The 23220-nt window shown below is 42.9% G+C and overlaps 1 protein-coding gene across 5 annotated transcripts in view; it reads right to left on the bottom strand.

The window, feature by feature from the left end:
- The window catches only part of NF2 (neurofibromin 2), an 83482-nt gene that overhangs the window by 33847 nt on the left and 26415 nt on the right, over positions 1 to 23220 (bottom strand). For 3 of the 5 annotated variants that reach the window (XM_039225335.1, XM_039225329.1, XM_039225351.1), the window contains exons 2-7: positions 19100 to 19225; positions 17037 to 17159; positions 14891 to 14974; positions 6371 to 6439; positions 5420 to 5502; positions 3492 to 3567 (exon numbers count right to left, since the gene is read on the bottom strand). In XM_039225335.1, coding sequence (XP_039081266.1) covers positions 3492 to 3567; positions 5420 to 5502; positions 6371 to 6439; positions 14891 to 14974; positions 17037 to 17159; positions 19100 to 19225 — 561 coding nt within the window. Of the gene's footprint in view, positions 1 to 3491; positions 3568 to 5419; positions 5503 to 6370; positions 6440 to 10624; positions 12539 to 14890; positions 14975 to 17036; positions 17160 to 19099; positions 19226 to 23220 lie in introns of those variants that run through there. The other 2 variants (XM_039225346.1, XM_039225339.1) reach the window with 2 other exon arrangements.

Here is a 23220-nt window from a genome sequence, read left to right as displayed (position 1 = left end):
AGGACCTAGAGCACCCGACCCCTTGCTGACAACAAGGAAATTGAACCAGACTCAAGGGCAGGAAAACAGATCTGCAAAGTGAGAAGGTGCTCGGACTGTGATGAGAAGGACCAATCTAACAGCAAGTGTCAGATGGACAAGTGAGCTCTCCAAGATAAATCTTTTTACTCCTTCTAACACCCCAAAGTCAGGAGCTGTCACTAAACCAGGAAGAGAGAACCCTCGGTCTGCAAAGCTCTTAAAACTGCTGCATTAACACAGTGAGGCTTTGTATTTTTGAGAGCTACAGTACATTCTAGAAAACGAGATACTTCATTATGTTTGTGACTATTTCGTTTTTTTAAGTTTATTTTTGAGATAGAGATAGCGCACACATGCAGTGGGGGAAGGAGGGGCAGAGGTGAGGGGTACAGAGGATCCAAAGTGGGCTCCGTGCTGACAGCAGAGAGTCTGCTGCGGGGCTTGAACTCACGAACAATGAGATAATGACCTAAGCTGAAGTTAGATGCTCAACCAACTGAACCACCCAAGCACCTCTGTGACTATTTCCTTTAAATTAAATTAAAAAAAAAAAAAAAAAAAGGGGATTCTACCCTCTGCTTCCTATCATGACACCAACAGAGAAAAAATAGAGAGGTAGGACTCAAGCAGTCCCTTTTTTTAATTTATTTTTGAGAGACAGAAAGAGACAGAGCACAAGTGGGGGAGGGGCGGAGAGAGAGGGAGACACAGAATTCAAAGCAGGCTCCAGGCTCTGAGCTGTCAGCACAGAGCCAGATGCAGGGCTCAAACCCAAAGACCTCAAGATCATGACCTAAGCCGAAACTGGATGCTTAACCAACTGAGCCACCCAGGCACTCCATGCATTTTAAATATATACACATTCAAGCAGTCCCTTTTAAATTGTTTTAAGCACATATTTTCTTTAGTTGATGGTGAAATTAGAGGAACTTGGACACAAAAGACACTAACATATCCATTAGCTTTGTCTACTGCATTATACAAAACATACACACATAAAAATAGTGTATTTTGGTCTGACTGCTTTAGAAATATATCCCGGACACCTGGGCACTTCAGTTGATTAAGTATCTGACTTTGGCTTAGGTCATAATCTCACAGTTCATGAGTTAGAGACTGCATTGGGTGAGCTTGAGCTCTGCTTTGGGTAAGCCTTGATTCTCTCTCTCTCTCTCCTTTCTCTCTATGCTAGTGGGATTCTCTAACCCCCCTCCCCGCCCCTTGCTCACTTGCACCCTCTCTCTCAAAAAAAAAAAAAAAAAAGAGAAGAAAAAAAGAAATATTCCCTAATGAGAAACTGATTTTAAGGATTGTAAAACACTACTTTTCTATAATCTAGATGGTGGGCATATGGGGCAAGGGAAGTGATATTGCCAAAACCACAGAAATGTGTTAAATGAGTCTGACCTTAAAGAAACCAGACAATTGGGGCGCATGGGTAACACAGTGGGTTAGACGTCTGACTCTTGATCTTGGCTCAGGTCATGATCTCACAGTTTGTGAGTTCAAGCCCACATTGGGCTCTGCACTGATGGTACAGAGCCCACCTGGCATTCTGTCTCTCCTTCTCTCTGTGCCTACCCCCACCCCCCACCACTTGTGCATGAGCAAACTCTCTCAATAAATAGAATTAAAAATTAAAAAAACAGATAATCAGCAAATACAAATTAATAAAACTTTATGTCTTTATTTTATTTTGTGAGACAGACACATAGAGTGAGCAGAGAGAGGGAGGCACAGAATCTGAAGCAGGCTCCAGGCTCTGAGCTATCAGCACAGAGCCCGACATGGGGCTCGAATGCATGGACTGTGAGATCATGACCCGAGCCAAAGTCAGACACTTAACCGACTGAGCCACCCAGGTGCCTCAAATTAATAAAACTCTAGAAAATAACCTTGGGGCACCTGGCTGGCTGGGCACCTGGCTGGCTCAGTCAGTAGAGTATGTGACTCCTGAGCCCAGGACAGTGAGTTCAAGCCCCATGTTGGGCATGGAGCTTACTGGAAAAAAAATTATAGGGGTGCCTTGGTGGCTCAGTTGCTTAAGTGTCCAGCTCTTGACTTTGGCTCAGGTCATGATCTCATAGTTCATGAGTTCAAGCTCCACATTGGGCTCTGCACTGACGGCACAGAGCCTGCTTGGGATTTTCCCCCTCTCTCTCTCTCATATGCTCTGTTTCTCTCTCTCTCAAAATAAATAAACTTAAAAAAAAAAAAGAAAGAATCTTTTGCATGATTATAGAAAATCTTTTAGGTACTTGTTTGCTATATGAAATAATATAACTTGCGTAATTTTATGTAAAGAAATCCATTAAAAATCTGTATTTAGAAAACAAATCAGGTAGAAAGCTTCCTAAATTATTTAAAGATTTTACTTTTAAGTAATCTCTACACCCAATGTGGGGCTCAAACTCACAACCCCAAGATTAAGAGCCGCATGCTCTACTGAGCCAGCCAAGCGTTCTATATGGTAAATTATTTAAAATTTAATACAACTTACCCAAATTTCATATAAAATTTATAGGAACCCCAAAAAGGAAAGCAAACCATAACTCCAATAGGGGGCGCCCAAGTGGCTCAGTCAGTTAAGGGCTCTTGATTTCAGCTCAGGTCATGATCTTGTGGTTCATGAGTTCAAGCTCCTCATTGAGTACTGGGGGGTTGAGTCATAGGCTTGGGATTTTCTCTCTCCCTCTCTCCCTGCCCCTCCCATTTAAGCTTGCTCGTGGTCTCTCTTTATCTCTCAAAAAACCTGTAACTATAATAATAAAGGTGGACCCCTGTGGGTGGTTGTTTTAACATCTACTGACCTGTAGTTTTGAAAGCAATGGAATACTAGAGCCAATTGCATGAATTCCTTTGGAAGGAGCTCCTAGATGCTGCAGCAGCAGCAGCACTTCAGGAGAAAGATGCTCAAGAGCCACCACCGCCCCCCCCCCCCCCCCCCCCCCCCCCCGCCCCAGGACTGAAAACAAAAGCCTCTGGTGCAGAAGCAGTGGGTTCCCAGAGGACAGCAAGGGGGACTATTAAATGGTCTGAATAGAAAACCAATTAGCCTGCTAGAGAGAACAAGAGTCCCACCCAAACATATTAGTAATCTATAAAAGCAGCTTTACTCTCTTTGTGCCCTGGGGGAAGAAAGTATTTACAAGTGCTCCCCGTGGGCCAGATCTCACAGAGCCAGAAATAATCAAACACTACACTCCGAGCATTCAAACAGGTTTCTGCTGAGCCCAGGACCAGGCCCAAGTCCCCCAGGAGCTCAACTGACACTTAACCACCAAGGATCTAATTCAAGTCCAGAAATAGAAAATGAGGCTTGTGAGACCCTCTCCCCTTCTTCCCTTCTCCTCCAGTGAACCATTACAGAGTGTGCCACCCTGGAATAAGGGAGTAACCCATTTTCACAAGCAGTCTGCCCCTGATTCAGCCTGTTTATACACAGGGAAGTGCAAGAGGATTCAACACACCCGGATTGCAAAGTAGTTCACACCGTACATCTCCAGGTCCTGAGCTATCTTCAAATATTCCATTTCAGCTTCGTCCCTGTGAGGAGAATGAGACACTGTCACCAGAGCTAAGTGAGAAAACAGAGGGCGGGCATACGCCACCCTGAGTGTTGGAACCTGTTGGAAGATGCCAGCCACAGCAGATACCGGCAAGGCTCTTCCCAGCCCTGAGTCTATTAAGCACATCGAGGTCAAGCAGAATTTCCCGGCCCCATAAAAGCCAGAGAACAGATTCATTACAGTGTCTCTTGGCTTCAATTTCACGCTTTGCCCTTGATAAATAATGATACTCATCTCAAGGAATTCAAGAAAAGCATGTGGTATGTTATCTTCTCCCCTCAAATGGATTTGGATATGCAAATTTGATTTGAGTTGTTGCTTTATCTGATTGTGAACTTTCTTCACCTAGAAGGCTTTGGTTTTGAAACAATTCTCTGCAAGCTACCTGAGAGCTACCTTCCCGATTTTATTTCTGTGGGTGTTGTCAGAGATTAGGTCAAGAGCTGTCTGGGCTGTAAAAACCAACCTAGTCACCTACTTCTAAGCTATGAGTCAGATTAAAACTAAGATCTTAAAGCAGCAATGACTTGCAGAAAACTCCCAAATAGGTACAATATTGAAATATTTTAACTCGAACTCCCTATGACCTTGTCTCTTCCCTCTCTCCAATCTCAAAATGTTCTCAAACAAATATTAAAAATTCAACCTGAGAGAACACACAGTGTTGGGAAGCATAAGGAGCAACTAGAAATCACACACACTGCTTATTGGTACAAACAATTACCTTGGAAAATCGTTTAACGTTATTTGTAATAGTGAAAAACCAAGAGACAGCCCAGCACACCCAATGTCCATCAACAGTGCAATGGAGAATTCATGCTTTAATAACGTAGTGGAGTTCTGCACAGCAATGAAAATGAAACTTTTACTGCTGTTACATACCACAAACCAATTCTCACCATATGATGCTGGGTAAAAGAAGTGAGACACAAAAAATAGGGACTGTCCAACAGCACTTATGTAAAATTTAAAACATGCACCACTACTCCATGGATTTATGGGTCAGGAGAGTGGTTAGCTTTGGGGAGGAAAGATGGAGAGTGATACAGGAGGGTCACATGCTATCTTGTCACCTGGTATTACATGGTGTTTTCACTCTGTGATAATTCACTGAGTGGTACATTTATGACTTGTCCCCTTTTCAGTATACATGTTATTAAAAAAAAAAAAAAAGACCACATGATAGGAAGTTAATTTGAAGAGGACAATATTTTAAAGACTAATGAAAAGATGATCAATTCCTAGAGTGATCAGGGAAATGCTAATGAATACTTAAGATACAATGTCTCCCCTCTTAGATTACAAAAATTAGATGGGGAGAGAAATGATGGGGGAAAGGTGTACACACGCTGCTGGTAGGCAGATAACAGGTCTGACCTTTGTGGTGGGCGATTTAGTGGCACCTGTCAGAACACAAAATGCTCACATCCTTTGACTCAGCAACTCTTGCAAAGAATGTATCCTCAGAACTGCTCATATAATTACATAACAATATTAGGCTGTACACTGCAGAAAGTGAAAATCCATAGCTACTCCAAATGCCATCAGTAGGGGAATGGACACAAAAGCTATGGGATATCCATACATTAGAATCCTTAATATGAAACCTGAATTGCCAATGAGTGCAGTGGGTCTGTACATCTGGACAGGCTGTATTCATGCGCTAGAAGAAGGACACACATAGTGCTGAAGACCAGCTACCCGCAGCGCTCCCTTTTTCTATACACCTCAGTACTGCATTTTGTTCTACAAGCGTGTCCTAATTTCATAGTTCTTTAAAAAAAAAAAAGTCCATACGGAAATGTAAACCGATAATGAAGCAGCCTCACCTGGCTCGGCCTCGGTGCTCCGCATACCAGGCTGTAATTCTCTCCTCCCACATTTCTGGAGTCATTTGATACAGATTTATTACCTACCAAAAAGTAGAGCAAAATAAAAAACCCACACACAAAGAAAGTTTTGGTATTGTATGCCATTTTCATAATTGTGCATCATTTTTACCGAATAGCCAAGCTATTTTTAAAAAGCCACATACAGGGAGCCAGTCACATGGCAGAGGTGGCGCGTGCAGACAAGCACCATTCAGTTTGAGTAACAAGTCAGAAGGGGGCACCGTCACTCAGGCCCAGGTGCACCCCTCGCCCGGCTGCCGCCCCTCTTTCCTGGGCTGCACGTCCTAGAGGGAGGAGCTCAGCTGGGCTAGGCCAGGAGAAGTGCTCACTCATCTTAGGTCGGCCAGTGGGGCTAAGCTGTGTGTGCTGCTGCCTTGGCCTGCGTTCCAAAAGCCATCAAAGGAGCAGGAAAAGTCAGGTAAAGGTGAGAATGGGGCCTTCATTACACATGACAGATGAGAGGAGCTATAAAACCGGGAGCAGCAAAAGGGAGAGAGGGCCTGCGTCCGTGGCTAATGAACAAGATGAACAACACCGAGGATTAAAAACTCCCATGTCCACCCCAATTCATCTCTATCCACCCTGCCCAGCTACGATCAGTTCAGCTGAACACACGCTGCTCCACACTATTCCCTGGGAATCGCTGGTGCTCACCCACCTCAAGGGAAACACGTTTATGGCCCCGGCCACCGCAAATGAATTCCATGAACCTTGGTTTTTTAATATTCTCAACAGAGAGTCTACATTCTTTACTCAAGATTGATTACAAAATATTTATTTAAATGTTTTTGTCATGTTCTTCCAATATTCCTTCAAGCCCCTCAGTTAGCTTTCTCACAGAGCAGCACATCTTGTTGTGTCTTCTCAAACAGGGGATTGATTTCTTACCCTTTTTGGAAGCAATTCTTCTTGGGCCAAAAATCCCCGCTTGTGAACAGAGGGGTCATAGTCACCGTACTGGAAGAAGAAAGGAGAGCAAGCAATTGAGATTCTAGAAACAACTGCCATTTCTGAATGGAGCTTGACTCTGTCTTATCCCCTCCCAGCTGGGAAAGCAATTCAGTTCCGATGCCAAGTCAAGATTTCTACCTTGCTAGTTTGTTATCCTTGAATGAAAATACAAAGCTGATTATATCTATGAACAGAGTTGTATAATCCTGTGAGGGATGGATGGATGATGTGCTAATAAGAATGTGACATCTGTATGGAAATGTAGCTGTGTTTTCTAACCAGCAAAGAAAGCAGTCACTACCAAAACATTAGCTTTTGAAAGGAAATAACAAACCACAACTGTGAAAGTTGTAATTAACAACGTGTGATAAGAGTCTTACCTACAAATCCTTCTAAGTGGCTGGTAATTGGAGACAATTGCTAGGTTGGGAGCTGGGAATAACACAGGTGGTAGTTTTAATACCTTTCATTCAAAGCTCTGAAAAGTGCTTTGGAGAAATCTGATGCCAATGCTGTCATTCCCATTGTACAGACAAAGAAATGAGTAACAGGTTAACTGATTTTCTTAAAGCTGCAGAGCAAGTCACTAGCGGGGCCAGAAATGAATTTTGATATATTTATTCTGGGACATTAACTTGGAAATTTATTTTCTGATTGAAGAATGAATATCCCTTTCTTCCTGAGAAAACTTAAGTCTGACCAGGAAATAATAAAAAATGAAGGCATTTTTTAGAAGAAACTATAAAAATAAATAGAAAATCAAAGCCTATCTCCTAGGATTGAACAATGTTAATCAGCAACTTTAAATTGTGTCTCATTCCTGTACCACCTTGCTAAAAAAAGCAACATGAATTGGGGCACTTGGATGGCTCACTCAGTTAAGCATCTGACTTTTGATTTCAGCTCAGGTCATGATCTCATGATTCATGAGTTGGAGCCCCACATCGGGCTCTGTGCAGTCAGTGCAGACCTGCTTAGGATTCTCATTTTCTCTCTCTCTCAAAAGAAAATAAACTTTATTTTTTAAAAAGCACCGTAAATTAATGTTTTTTTAAATGAATCTCATCATTATCTTGCAAATAGAGTACCACATTTTTGAGCGTTTTTAAAGGAATTAATTTGTCAAATTTAAACATTTTAAATGTCACAGTTTTTGTACCCCTGTCTTCATTTTAAAAACTGAAGGAACCTGGCTTCTCTCGATCTCCCAAAGGCCTGGGGATGTGATGAGTGAGTAAATGGACTGAGTTTTAAGAGCACTCTCTCAGGAGGCAGCTGCAGAGCACAGGTAGGAACCTGGCTTCGGAAGTAAGTAGCTAAAACTTCAATCCCAGCTCTTCCACTTATTAGCTGTGACCTTGGAAATTTTTGTGTCTTGGTTTTCTCATTTGTTAAATGGGATAATAACAGTATTTGTCTTATAGGACTTTTGTGGGGATTAAATAATACCCATATAAAATTTTTTTTATTTTTGAAGGAGAGACAGAGGGTGAGAGGGGGAGGGGCAGAGAGAATGACAGAGAGAGAGGGAGACACAGAATCTGAAGCTGGCAGCTCTGAGCTGTCAGCACAGAGCCCGAGGTAGGGCTTGAACTCACAAACTGTGAGATCAGGACCTCAGGGTAAGTCAGATGCTTAACCAACTGAGCCACCCAGGCGCCACCCCGCGCCCCCCTCTCTCTGATTTTTGAAGGGATAGGATGCTAAAGCAAGCCCTGTTAGTCACATTTGCAAACCTCTTAATGGTGCTGACCATACTCTAAATGCAGAAGTAAGCAGACATGCAAAGTTAAAGTTGTAAATTCAGTTTCCAAAGGCTTATAAGATTAACGACCCACATTACCATACTGAGCTCCCAGCTACTTCAGTGATCAAATATGTTACACATCTGAGCGATGCAGAGGCAGCAAAGACCCCGCTTAGAGAAATTCACTGCTGGACTAACTCCACATATAATATTAAAGCCACCTTGATGCGTGTGTCTGCTCTTAAATGTCTCTTTAAAAAACAAAAGAAGAAGTCCTTAAGTTGTGGCAGTTAGCATATATAAAAGAAAGTCATACCATTCCATAGGTGGAGATGGCTGGGCCTCATCCTTTTATGAACACATGCATTCTGGTAACAAAACCAGGAGTGAATTTACTTTGAAGCTAATGAAGTATGGGTTTCAGGTCTCTCTGCACCTGGGCAGGCTTGAACCTAATTTTATACTCAAAATTTGGTATTCTAGCATTAAAAAGAAGCCCCTAAATTATATAAACTTCAGGCTCCACAAAATCTGGATCCACCCCTGATATGAGCCAATTGAATTTAAATTCAAGAAGGGGGTTCACCATTTAAAGGATTCTTGAAGTCAATTCCTAGGTTTAAACAGAGGCTTGTTCTGGATATGAAATACTACCCTCCACCTACATACACGGTAAATTTGACCAAATGCTCCCTGTGAACAGGATTTCAAAAAACAGATTTGATCAATACATAGAATTAATAGATTCCTTACCAAACACCAGTCACTAAATTCAAGGTGGACTAGAGACTCAAACCCATAAATGAGAACCCATAAAAATACCAGAACAAGATGTAGGACATGTGCAGAACAATGGTTGGTGAGGCCATTCTAAAAGTCACCCAAAACATAAAAAGAAAAAGACGGGCAAGTCTGATTAAAAAAAAAAAAGATAAAACATTAACACCCATAATATACAGAGTTCCTATAAATCAGTTAGAAAAAGATAAACAACACAGTTGAAAAATGGGCAAGCTATAAACACTTGATTCACAGAGGAAAGAAACACAAGTGGCCAATAAATCTATGTCACACACTGTTTTTTTAAAAAAATTTTTAATGTTTGTTTATTTCTGAGAGAGAGAAAGCACGCACAAGCGGGGGAGGAGCGCGGGGGGTGGGGGGTGGCGGCGGGGAGCAGAGGACCCAAAGCAGGCTGTGTACTAACAGCAGTGAGCCCAATGCAGGGCTCGAACTCTGGAACCATGAGATCATGACCTGAGTCGAAGTCAGACGCTCGACCGACTGAGCCACCCAGATGCCCCTCATATGCTGTTCTTAAAAGTTAAATCAGGACAAGACTTTTGAAGGACAATTTGGCCATATATATTTAATGTTTTTTATTCTGATAGATTTACATGCCTAAAATTCACCATTTTAAGCATACAATTCAGTAGTTTTTAGTATACTGAGAATGTTGTACAACCATTACCACAATTTAATTTCAGAATATTTCCATCATCCCCAAAAGAAATCTCATACCCATTAGCAGTTAAGTCCTAATTTCCTCTTTCTTCTAGCCCCTAGCAACCACTAAATCTACTTTCCATCTCTATGGATTTGCCTATTCTGGACATTTCATATAAGTGGAATCACACAATAGGCAGCCTTTTGTGTCTGGCTTCTTTCACTTGGCATTATTTAAATTTTAAAGGTTCTTATCCTTCAGCCCAGTTACGCCATTTCTTGGTATTTATCCTAAAGAAAGATTGTTCATATGTGCCCAAAGAGGCATATTCAAAGATGTTCACTGCATTCATTTAAATAATAGAAAAACAAACCTACATATCTACCAATAAAGAGATATTTAAATAATCTACAGTCCCTCCTTTTCAGGAAATACTGTTCAGTAGTTTAAAAATGAAGTCGGAAGGGGCACCTGGGTGGCTCTTGTGGGTTGAGTGTTCGACTTCAGCTCAGGTCCTGATCTCACAGTGAGTGGGTTCAAGCCCCACATCATGCTCTGTGCTGACAGCTTGGAGCCTGAAGCCTCCTTTGGATTCTGTTCTCCCTCTCTCTGCCCCTCCCCTGCTTGCACTCTGTCTTTCTCTGTCTCTCAAAAATGAACAAACATTAAAAATGAAGTGGGACAAGGGGCACCTGGGTGGCTCTGTCGGTTAAGCAACCAACTCGATTTTGGCTCAGGTCATGATCTCGCGGTTTTGTGAGTTCAAGCCCTGCATCAGGCTCTGGTGCTGACAGCATGGAGTCTGCTTGGAATTCTCTCAAAATAAATAAACACTAAAAAAAATTGGGGTGCCTGGGTGGCTCAGTCAGTTAAGCATCCAACTTCAGCTCAGCTTGTGAATTCGAGCCCCACACTGGACTTTCTGTGCAGACAGCTCAGAGCCTGAAGCCTGACTCAGATTCTGTGTCTCCCTCTCTCTCACTCATGCTCTGTCTCGCTCTCAAAAAAAAAAAAAAAATTTTTTTTTAATTAAAAAAAATGAAGTGGGACGATCTGTTCTGATAGTTTTAGGTAAAAAGGACATGGTACACAGGTGGTTCTCAGGGGTAGCCACCTAGAAGGGGAATTTTGGGGATGGGGTGTCTGTTCACCTGATGGGCTCCTATTCCACCCATCGCTCTACAGAGGTCATGCCAATTCACCAGTCCCTTTCTGCCAGTACATGAGCTCAAACAACACTTCTCTCCTATTTACTAATCATTGTCAACCTTCTGGGTTTGAAAGGGCATGTTAGTGTTGCTTTTTCTTTTTCCTGATTACTAGTGACACTGAACATCTTTTTCTATTTACTGAACATTCTCATGTTCTCCTCTATAAAGTATGTATGTCCTTTGTACCCATTTTTCTGTTATCTTTTTTTCTCATACACTCAAGAGTTCTTTATGTTCAGGGATATATCTGCAGTTCTGCTTAGATAGAAATCTACCTTAAGAGGCCGAAACTTTTGCACATGTATATGAGGATTCATATAAAAGGATCTTCAGTAAAGCACTGTTGATAACGGAGGGTGGGGGGAGAAACTAAACCTACCTCTCCCTTAGAAAGGGATGGATCAGTGAATTAGGTTTACTCATCAATGGCCACCATACAGCAATTAGGACCACTGAACTACATCTACACATACAACATGATACATCTCAAAATCAACATTGAGTAGGGAAAAAATATCACCAAGTACAAGTATAAGCTTGTATAGGGGAGGGTGTATGAAGGACAGCATTATTTATATTCAACTTTTACCTCTTGGATATTTTCAAGTTGGTCTCCTCCCATCCAACTGACTACTGCCCCAGGTGTGAGGCTCAGAGCCTCGCCCCAGGATGGCCACCACAGCCTTCCAACAGGTCTCCCTGCTTCCAAACCTGCCTCACTCCAATCTGGCCTTCACACAGCCACCAAAGGATCTGTCTAAACTATAAACCCTTTACTGGCTCTGTACCACCCACACGACAAAGTTAAGACCCTTTCTGATCCGGTGTCCTAGAGACTTCTCCAGCCTCAACTCCAGCTACTCTCCACCTACACTGTACATATACCCAACTTCTTAATTGCCTTTTGGCACTCTTTTCCCTAACTGGCATCAAAGAGTACCAAGAAATTCTAAGCCTCCTCTCATACCATCCATTTCTCTCTCTGAACACTAGGAGTCTGCAGCCCAGAGCTGCAAGACTGATAAATTATATATCATGACCTCCCAAAGTCATTTTAATAAGAACACATTTCAAACACCAAGTTGTCAATATAAAATCCAACAGGTGGCTTAAAACATTGCAAGATGGTTTGGTATGTCATGTGACTGGACCGAACAAAACAAAACAACAACAACAGCCCAGACTTTTCGATTCAAACATAACTCAAACTCTAACCAAGAAATATGGTTCTTGTTAACTGAACCATGTGATTAATATTTGTATTTATACTTTGAGGGTAATTGTTTCTTGATGCTGTGGAATTAGCTGTGTCTATATCATTCCAACAGCTGAAATACCATAATGAATACATTTGTGCATAATTACATTCCATGTGTTAATGAGCCTGATTCGCTTTCCGCACCATACTTCTAAACTTCCTTTCTGTTTCAGAAAGGTTGAGGACGAAAACAAATTGAATATGATGGAGGGAACCAGTGTGGTTTACTGAGAAGTTTGGACTAAATTAGACCCTATAAATGAATCTGGAATTTGGCGAAAGGCAGTGCGTGCTACCCAGAAACGTCTCTCACACGCTACTCAGGGAGGGCAAGAGCAGAGTGCTGAGCTAAGCGCCCTGGATGACAGGGTTCTCATGCCGGCTCTAGTCTCCAGTTCCACTCTGCTTCCAATCTTGTCCATCAAGAAGTCGGCTATAAATTCTAATGAAAAAAAATTAACAGAAAGTATTAGGACTTCAGACAAATTATTAATCCTTTCTGAGCCTTAAATTCTTCATCTGCAAAACCGGCATAATACTCTCAAGCTGGGGCTCATGGAAAAGACTACGCTGAGTATCGCACGAGATATTCATGTGTAACACTTTGTAGAACTGTAAAACATTACAGGCGTGTAAGATCCTATTAATACTGTAATCAGAGATCTCTTTTTTAACATTAACCAACAGTCCTAGAAACTGGAAGCAGCTGATAATAATCCTCAGTTTCTCGAATGCAGACTTGAAGCCACAGATTACCTTTATTTGTAAGATCCTGAAAATTTACACCGGAAAAAACAGTTAGAACATCCTCCTCCATATGAACCACATATGCTGTCTATGAATCACTTTCATCTCTAAATTAGTAGAATCCAAATTAGTAGGGCTTTCCTACAGTGAAATCTGTTTAAGCAAACATCTGCTGGTTCCCTGAAGTTATTTTTTTCCACAGGTGGCCTTTGAATTTGTGGCCCAAAATCCATGCAAAAGAAATGTAGCCTTTGAGACCAAACCCCTTCAAAGAGAGGTAGTGTCCTTGAGAGCTTGGGTCTCCTCTCAGCTGGGGAGAAAGCGTGCTAAAAAGGAACTCGGTTCTGGGCCAGGAAGTGCTCGCATTTGATGAGAGTGACAATGACTGCTTCATCACTGTCAGGGCAATACTGATTGAAAGGACACATTTTTCCTGTTATTAATATTCTTAATCAAAGCATAAAAGGAAGCATATGTTTTAGTTGAATCAAGGCCCATTTTCTGTTTTTTTTCAATTACTCATTTTTCTGGGCAGTGGAATAGGGGAGGTATAAAACACAATCCCAAAGCCATGAATTCTGCCCTTAGCTTTACCCAAGATTGTCTGAATGACCTTGGGCAAATCGCTAGGGGTAGATACTCGCTATAGTGTCTGTATCTGTGACAGTCAACGACCCACTCCTTAGGCCTGGTAAACACTCAGCAAATAATAGACAAAGCAGCAAATTATTGAATTGATTCTTGTACTTCTGTTGGTCTAACCAACATGAACAGCCTTTTTTTTTTCCCTCCCAAATGGCAGGCCAGTCATTTCCTGGCTTTGATCTGAAATTATATTAAACTACACCCCAAAAAAGTGGGCTAAGAAGTTAAGAGCGTCTTATTAATTTTCTTAACACTACAGGGAAATGGCTTTGTGGATACCTCTAACGAAAAAGGAAAATAAAAACTGAAAGGATTACGCAAAATCACAAAAGTAATGAAGGTGCCCCAATTCTGGGGCCTCTTCTTACATTGCAGGGGAGGGATAGGAAGCAGCAAGACCAAGAAAAGTAAGTATGTGATTGGGGCGCCTGGGTGGCTTAGTCGGTTAAGCGTCCGACTTTCGCTTAGGTCATGATCTCACGGTTCGTGGGTTCGAGCCCCGCGTCGGGCTCTGTGCTGACTGCCAGCTCAGAGCCTGGAGCCTGTTTCAGTCTGTGACTCCCTCNTTCGAGCCCCGCGTCGGGCTCTGTGCTGACTGCCAGCTCAGAGCCTGGAGCCTGTTTCAGTCTGTGACTCCCTCTCTCTCTGACCCTCCCCTGCTCACTCACTCTCTCTAGAAATAAATAAAAAAAAACTTAAAAAAAAAAAAAAGTAAGTATGTGATTGAAGTGGGGTGTCTGAGGGACACGAAGCTCTCTTGAGTGACCTTGTAGCTGGTCTTATGAAAACAGAGAAGTCAAAACACAAGGGCGGTGGTCTCCTCCACCCCCGCTCGCAGTCCATAGTGATTTCTCTGGGAATGATTCACCGACAGCTCAACTGGACCCAGGGTGCCAGAGAGCCTGCAGTAACCAGCCATGAGCAAAGCTAGCATGCCCACCTGGTTGAATGGGATGGATGAAGCAGGGCATTCTCTAGGCTATAGCATGGTCCCCACACACAGGGCTGCTGGTCCTTGGAGGATGAGTCTGGAATAAGGACCTGGGCCTTTCTGACCTAAACGCTATAGTTTGGCCCAAACTGGAGACAGTGAATTCATTTTCCTTGGTTCATAAAAAGAGAGGCTGGTCCAGTGACCATAATCAATCACATGTGCATAATGAGATTACATAGACAATTCATCATAAGCGTACACTTAACACTTGTACACAAACACATTCTTACAAGAGTATACAGAACCTGGGATAGTGACAGTGGTTTCCCCAGCCCACAAGTCCTAAACATCTCTTCTCTGGGGAAAGTCTCTCTGAAGCCTAGAACATCCGAAGAAACAGAAGACTGGAGTGATCCTGTGACACACATTAATGCCAAGGAGGAAGGTACTTTCCTTCTTCGAGCCTACCTTGGCCTGGACGGCGTAAGAAGCCAGGAGCACAGAAGCCTCGGGAGGGCAGTAGATCTTTTCATCTAAAATCTGCTTCTTTACCTGAAAGGGGCAACAAGGGAGACATGACACTGTGTGCGCGGAAGTGAGCTGTGCAGGCTGGTCACAGCAGATGGCTGCAGGGTGTTCTAATGAGGCCTGCCAAACCAGCCTGTTAATGATTTTCTGACAAAGGGTACGATTTTTTTTATTGCTGCAGACAGGTTGGGAGTTCAGTCACTGAGAAGTTATTGGTAAGATGACTACGCATAAAGAAAAAAACAAAAAAACCCTCGTCTCTTCTGTTCATGATCAAATGCTGAAGAGGAAAACCACATTCCATAGTTAAAACAGAGACTGCTATCTGGACCGTGACAGAGGGGAGCTGTGAATTCCGGAAGTGTCAGGAGCCGTTCTGGTGGTGATTGCGGCCTCAGCCCCTGCTGAGCACACGCAGCACCAGAGGAAATGGAGTCTACTTTAAAGTCTTAACACAAGACAAAAGTCAGCAAGGCCACTGAGTTATGACTGCAGGAAAAAAACCCATCACTCTCCAAATGCCTGCTCTAAGGAAAAAGGAAGCAATAAAGTTTGATCGATTAAACTTTTAAGTACATGTGAGGTCCAGGAAATATAATTCTTAAGCCATAATGTTGAATTAACAGATCTCATTGCATTTAATTTCTTAGAATGGTGCAGCGTGTGATGTTCCAGACATAGAGGCAAGAAAGTCACACAAAGTGGGGGCACGCTGAAATAAACGCAACAGGAAAGCCAACTCTCTTTTCACAGATGTCAACAGTCACCAGATTCATAAAAGTAGTAAATTTTGCCTTGCTCAGCCACGAAAATACTCCAACTCTCAGTACGAGGAAAAAGGAAGCCAAAGTCACAAGAGGGATGGGCACTGCTTCTAAGCACTAACAAGAAAGCCATCTCTATAATGCTAGGACATTCTGGGACCTAAGAGATCATTATGTGGTTTTATTCAAAGCAGTATAACTTTCTAATCCCCTGATTTATTTTCAAAGGAGAAAAAAAAAGCCGTATTACAGAAAAACTGAGTTTCCTTTTGAAGGAAAATGTTAGGGGTGGGGGAAATACGTGTGTGTCTGTGTGTGAATGCGTGTGTGTGTACACACATCTATACATTTTTTCTAGCAAACTTTTTTTGTAAAATAAATTATGTAGGGGTTTTATTATATTTAACTTGATATTTACTGAACATAACAATCTGAGGCTCACACTAATTATAGGAGGACTATGTGACAACCCATATGTACGTCTACTTCTGGGAAATCCTGTAATTAACGTCCCTGTGCGATCTTCTCTCTTCCTGACAGCAGGCATCTCTGGGCACACAGGCAGTTCCACCACCAATCACTGCAAGTAACCATGAAACTGGGGCAGCGCTCTGATCAAGCGGTAAGAACACAAGCAAAACTGACAGGGTTTTCATGCTCACACTAACCCCCACTCATCGTGCCCCTAGATGGCCGGTCTTGGCAGTCTTTGAACCCATAATCACAGAGCTCCTCATCTCTTCAATATGGAATGCCTCCTGTGTATTCAGTGAGCCTCGTCTTTAAGGGGCTTACTCTCTAATGAAGGAGGAAAGGAGGAATATGGCATTCACAGACAACGGGCCACAGGAAGCACCATGTCTGAAGTTTCACATGTGTGGGCTTAGTCATGTGAAGTTCAACTCCAACTCACTGGAGTTCTGAAGTCCTGTCTTAATGAAAGCAGATTTTGAACTTTTGGAAGAACTACTCTTTCCAAGACTCTCTCTTTGGACTTTTGTTGTAACTATTAAGTACTTTTCATTTAGTGAGAAGAAAATAGGATCCATCTTCAAAGAGGCTTCAAGTCACGTGGCTACTTGTACCCATTCTTTCACTACCCTACTTTTGCTATCTCCTCTGATACCAATTCTCTTCACTCAAGTACAAGTTCTATTCTGAAGACTTTTTCTCCCTGTTATGGAACCAAAGGGACTGACTTCCCAGAGGCAGGGCATTTTTGGCAATGCCAAGGCCTCTGCGGTCAACTCCCAGGGTTGCCTCGGCAACCACCCCTGGGTGAGTTCTCTCAGAATAAGCGGGGCTAGTGCAGACTAGTGTACCTGCAAGAAGAATAAATGTTGCGTGATCTCCTGAACCAGCTCCTCCTCGGCATTCTCAGGATAAAATTTGGCCAGGAAGTGAAAGGTGACTGGCTCTTCTTTTGAAACATCATGATCCAGCACCTGCACAATTACAGAGCAAAAGAACAAGGTATGTTGGCACCTGTTCCTCCCCTGCCACCATCCTCTTCTGGGGAGCGTACAAATATTTTCCCTCTCTAAATTCATCACACTTCCCAAAGGCTATGATCCTACAGTTTGCAGCATTCACGAAGCCATCTATAACAAGAGGTAATATTCACCTCACATGGCGTTTCTGAACCAAATTAATCAATATCACCAAGGGGTGAGAGGAGCTGAGATTATTAAGGCACAGATGTTCTCAAGGCCACAGAGATAGTTAAAAAGTAGAAATTTATAACTCAAAGGTCTTGGGCACTATCCTTTACAGTAGGCTGAAGGCTTTTGAATTTTCTAAACTAGTGGACTCTTCCTATATTCTCTTTTGTTACTGCTAACCCCCAACATTTGGGTCCAGATCAGGATGGAGCTTAGCAATGATGAACTCTATCTCTGTGAAATCCTCTAAACATTAACTGAGCAACAAAAGTGAAATGTGTCCACTGTGACAACCCTTATTTCAAGGAAGCTCTAGAGATGCCCTACAAAATACTTGAGTACAGCCAGAAAACCACACTGCCTTTAATCTTCTAACAATTTCATCCACCCACTGGAAAGCTTGCACCATCTGCTCTCCAGAATGAATTTCATTTCAGGACATAAACATGCCATGTGATGGGCTACAAGGCTCCATTAACATGTGTCATAATTTATTTCCTTCGAGCAGCAGGTTCAATGGCTCCTGATGCCCCCAATCTAATATCCATTTGGCCAACACTCAGGTAGGATTTAAAATTTATTTTGCTGAGAATCACAAAAAGATACAGAAAGTTCCACTGTCTTTGGTAGATAATTCTTCATGCTCTTGTCCAAATTCCAGGTGGCAGTGCAGAGATCCAAAATAAACCAGATCTGGGACACACACTGACACTGGCACATGGTGGCCCTTCGATGCTCATGCTCATTGGGAATTACCATATGAAATTTATAACCAGTGGAGATCCCAACACAAAGATTCAGATTACTGTGTACATATGGAAACACAATTTGAACACTTGAGCTTAGAGTCAAACTTGTAAAAAACAGGAGGTGTTCACTGTTTATCATGCCATGCAGCAGACGATAAAACCAACTGCAGGGGGTACCATTTGGGGTAAGACTTAGACATTGACTTATTTTGAGATCTAATGGTCTTTTAGGAGTTACTAGCAAAATCATATGGCCCCTGTTCCCAAACATCTTCATGGTTAGGTAGGCAGGTCAGTGGGTAAGTATGTCTTTATGTGCACATCTGAATCTACACAAAAGGCAGTTCCCCTAGGCAATATCCATTTCTAAGCCACATTAGAACTGCCAGGAGCCCCAACTTGTCATCCAGGCCTCTGAAGCCCCAGAGAATCATAAAGACTAAAGACAAAATGGTCATTCTGTCTCCAACATAGGGACCAGGGCACTCTTTATTCTTTGGATCGTGTTAATGATTAAATTAAGTTGGGCCACAGCGTTTCTCGAAAAGGCTTAAAAACATTCCCTAAAGAACAGGAGTCCCTACCAAATCTTTCAAAGACATAACCTGTAAAAAAAAAAAAAAAAAAAAAAGGCATAGAACATAATAGTAATGTTTATTCATAAAGCCTGACTAGTAGTTCAATAAGTTGAACAGCATAAAGCCAGAAGCAATCAGCTTGGTGACAGAGTGAATAAGAAGCCAGGGATGGCAATGGTTTTATGCTGGTTGGTTCTGCTCGCCTAGGAGAGCGTGTGAGGGCCAGAAAGCCTGTGGCATCTCCAGAACGTGTTTTCTACATGACTTACTCAGGATGTGCCCCCTTCTCTACTGTGTATCCATGATGCCCCATGATGAGTAAATAAGCTAGGCACATGCTCAGGGGAAAACCAGAGCACACGCCAGCCTCATTGGTTTCATCAAGTTCCAGCCCAACCTTCTTGTCCATTTTGAGCCAGGCCACGGTGTCCTTGATTGTGTACTGCAGTCCAAAGAACCAAGTTTCCCGAAGCCCCAGGGTCCGGCACACCAAGTCAAAGAGGTCCTTCCCTTTCCACTTCATCTGCAATATAACAGACCGACAGGGAAGGGCAATGTGAGCAAAAAGTCATAAGCCACTTGAACAAAAGCCTTTTCTCTGCACTCCCTACTCTCAGGTTCCAAAATGTGGGGATGGCTCCAAGATGGCTGATGAGCACAGAATTCCCAAATAATTTTAAAGCTTCCACACAAAACCATGAGTGGGAAAATACCAATTAGAGCTTAATGGCTTAATCACTGCGAAGCATACACAATACCTCCCTTGGACAGTTCCTTACAGATCTTAATATCGCCAAAGCTGCTAATTTAGGAAAGCTGGTAAATGAGCACCCTCATTTAGGAAAGTCTAGCCTCTTGAGTTAACCCAGGGAGATGGCTAGCATCTAGGGACATTAATTTCTTTGAGACTTTGTCATTGATTTTTTTAAAGCAATTTTTATTAATGTTTATTTATTTTTGAAGGGTGGGGTAAAAGGAGGGGGAGACACACAGAATCCGAAAGAGGCTCCAGGCTCTGAGCTGCCCCAATGCGGGGCTTAAATTCACAAATGGTGAGATCATGACCTAAGCCGAAGTCAGAAGCTTTACCAACTGAACCACCTAGGCACCCCAGTCATTGATTTTTTTTTTAAATCATGACACTGCCCTTTGATAAAAAGCCAGTGTTTTCTTGTTTTTGTTTTATAAAGACTAGTTTCACTGGAAGTTTTTTTTTAAAGCAATAGAGGCAAGGAAGTTAAAATCACATATAGTCAGCCCAACTACACATCCTACCTATTCCGATGCATAACTGAGGCCAAAGGAGAGGTGACGTACCCATAGTCACACGGAGAAATTTCAAACTCTCGATATCTAAACCGAGGGAATGAACAGACACCAATACACTGCAGAATGCTTAGCCTACAGCTTCACTTTCAAAAGGACCTAAAGCAATGGCTGCTAAACCCTTTTCTCAGCTTTTCAATCTAAGAAAATGGAAAAGCAAGTTCAACATCTAATAGGGGGGAAAATGCCCAACCGCTTAGTAAATGTTGCCACCTTGTGGCGTCCAAGTTAAATCACCCAGGGTGTTCCCTTACAAGCCCCTCAGCTGCTGCTTGCCCCCCAGCCCCACCCCTGCTGGCCCCCAGGTATCAGGTGGACATTCGTACACCACGTATAGTTGTGAGCACACAAGACACATCACAGAGATGGAGGTCACAGTAAGAATAATCTTGGGATTCAAACGCAAAGTCGCCAGACACCGGAAGGACAAGACCACTCGACTGCAGAAGTGTCTGTCCTTCTGCCCTCATTAGAAATCTTCTCCCAATGTGGGGCGCCTGGGTGGCTTAGTCGGTTAAGCGTCCGACTTTCGCTTAGGTCATGATCTCACGGTTCGTGGGTTCGAGCCCCGCGTCGGGCTCTGTGCTGACTGCCAGCTCAGAGCCTGGAGCCTGTTTCACAGTCTGTGTCTCCCTCTCTCTCTGACCCTTCCCTGCTCACGCTGTCTCTCTCTCTCTCCTAGAAATAAATAAAAACATTTAAAAAAAAAAGAAATCTTCTCCCAATGTGGGGCGCCTGGGTGGCTTAGTCGGTTAAGCGTCCAACTTTCGCTTAGGTCATGATCTCGCGGTTCGTGGGTTCGAGCCCTGCATCGGGCTCTGTGCTGACAGCCAGCTCAGAGCCTGGAGCCTGTTTCAGAGTCTGTGGCTCCCTCTCTCTCTGACCCTCCCCTGAGGGCTCACGCTGTCTCTCTCTCTCTCCTAGAAGTAAATAAAACGTTAAAAAAAAAATTAAAAAAAAAAAAAAAGAAATCTCCCAATGTCCTGGCACACAGGAGATGCATAACGGAAAGGAATGGGAGAAAAACTTAGGGTTTCAGACAGGTTATAAAAGCAAGAAGGAAAAAAGTAAGTTAGACCTCTACTATCTTATTGGCTTTTGCTAAAACCAGAGTGTACAGCGCATTTTTCAAGTAGGTCTTCTATTTTTAATATATATGAATGAACAGTGTGTTCTCTGGGAGGTACTCAACAGGAAAGCCCATCCATTCTCTGTGTTTACAGTCAAAGAGCAAAGTAGCGACCCAGATGGAAGGGCACCAAAACCGCAGTAGACAAGTGACTGAGGTATGAATTGGCTTTTGTCCTTCACGGGGGCCACTTCTCCTGTATGTCCTCCCAGCTCTGCCCCATCTCCTCTTTGTGACTTTAGTGAGACCCTGGAATACTACAAAGGATGAGCTCTTTAGAAATTATTTTTAGTAGAATTGGATAAAATGACAAGTTTTATTTAAAAAAAAAAAAAAAGATGATGGCTTTTCCCTCCCACGAGGCTTGCAAATGCTTGCCGGCACACCCATTTCCCAGTCTGACAACAGCACAAAGGATTTTTAAATTCAAGGCAGGTTTTAATTCCTACAGGCAGACTTCACTGAAGAAATGTTATTTTGGAAAACTAGGAGCTTCGGGATGCTGATTATCCTCTTGTTTCTATGTTAAGCCAGTACATAGTATATAAATTATAAATGACTACCTTTCTACAAGATAATGTAACATTAAGAACGGACATTAACTTGGAGAAGTTGAACACCCAAGGGCCAGGAAGATCACGGTATCGATTCCCAGGCCGCCATAACTCACGGCCACGGAGGGCCCGGCCGCAAGCAGGACGTGTGGCGCATCTCAACCCAAGTCGAACAGTGAATTTCTGGACTTGGGGGGGGGGGAGGGGAGTTTAAATTCTCAAAACACAGTGTCATATTAAAGCAGTTTTCCTGCATTCCTTTCTACTTCTTTGTTTTTAAAATGCAAAACGACCCCTGTTGAATGCAAATAGACGTCTTTGTTCCCAGGAAGCTTGCAAAAAAGTGAGGAGAAGGGGGAAAAAAATCTCATACCAATTGAGAAATGTCTTATTTAGATTCTTAACTTTGACTCTAAGGATCATAGAATGTCAGAGTTGGACATAAGCCACAATAATTACCTACTGTAGACCCTTCCCCTTCAAGTATAAATAAGGAAACTGAGTCACAGATTCTTTGGCAGCCTTCTAAAGCAGACACTGGCCTTTTTCATGGTGATCTAAGGAAGGCAACCCACTCAGTTCCTCAATGGCCTCTTTTCCTGCTAAGAGCATTTCCATTCGTCTTGCCCTCGACCAGCACTCCCCAACCGCCTTTTCCAGTAAAAAACTGGTGTCTTAACACTCTTCTCCTGCCCTGACACCAAACCCATTCTTGGGAAGAGCCAGATAATGCTCCTTTACAGCCCAGTGTGAATTAAAGCCTCTGCTATGGCTCACACTTTGAATAAGCACTACAGAGCACATCCTATGTGCCTAGGAATGCTAGACACCGAGGACACCAAATGGTGGGTTCATGGGCCCTGTGACAGGCAAGGACCAAGGGGAGACACAGGCAAGGACCAAGGTCAGAAGAGGCTTTAGAGAACAAATGAGGGTTAGATGAAAGAGAGAAAGCTTAAAAAGAAAATCATGATAGCTCAGTGAAATGCAAGTCATCTGGTAGAGCTGAGACAGCCTGAAACCAAGATGGGGCATGGTAAGAATGGGGTGTCACGTGGGACCAGGTGGCTCGTCTTGGGAGTCGTTGAAGGCTCTTGGGCAGAAGAGTAATGGGATTGGATCAGCATTCAGGAATGCACTCCATCAACAGGGCAGACAGTGAGTTGGAGGAAAGAAGCCTAGAATCAAGAAGAGCAGAAAGGAGGCCAACTCCTGCCTTGATTAAGGCAGTGGGAGGGAGAGAAGACAGCCAGAGAATTGGAAAGGAGGCAGTTGCAGAGCTGGTGCCTGAGTGCTGGTAGGGACTGAGGGGGCAAGAATGAAGAGGGACACCTGCATTTCTGGCTTGAACAGCAGGTGGTTCCACTAGAGTAGAGATGGCATACAGGAGGAGCAGCATGTTTCAGAGGGAATCAATGAACAACTAAGTGTTAGACAGGATAAGTTATGGTGGCAGAGGAAACCAGGTAGAGATGCCCTAAATACATTTGATTTAAAGTCTTACTAGCT

This window comes from Hyaena hyaena, unplaced genomic scaffold (assembly GCF_003009895.1).
Source record: "Hyaena hyaena isolate Hyena2069 unplaced genomic scaffold, ASM300989v1 scaffold_19, whole genome shotgun sequence".
Classification (NCBI taxonomy): Eukaryota; Metazoa; Chordata; class Mammalia; order Carnivora; family Hyaenidae; genus Hyaena; species Hyaena hyaena.
Note: the sequence above shows the minus strand (reverse complement) of the source record. Positions and strands in the feature narration are given on the sequence as shown.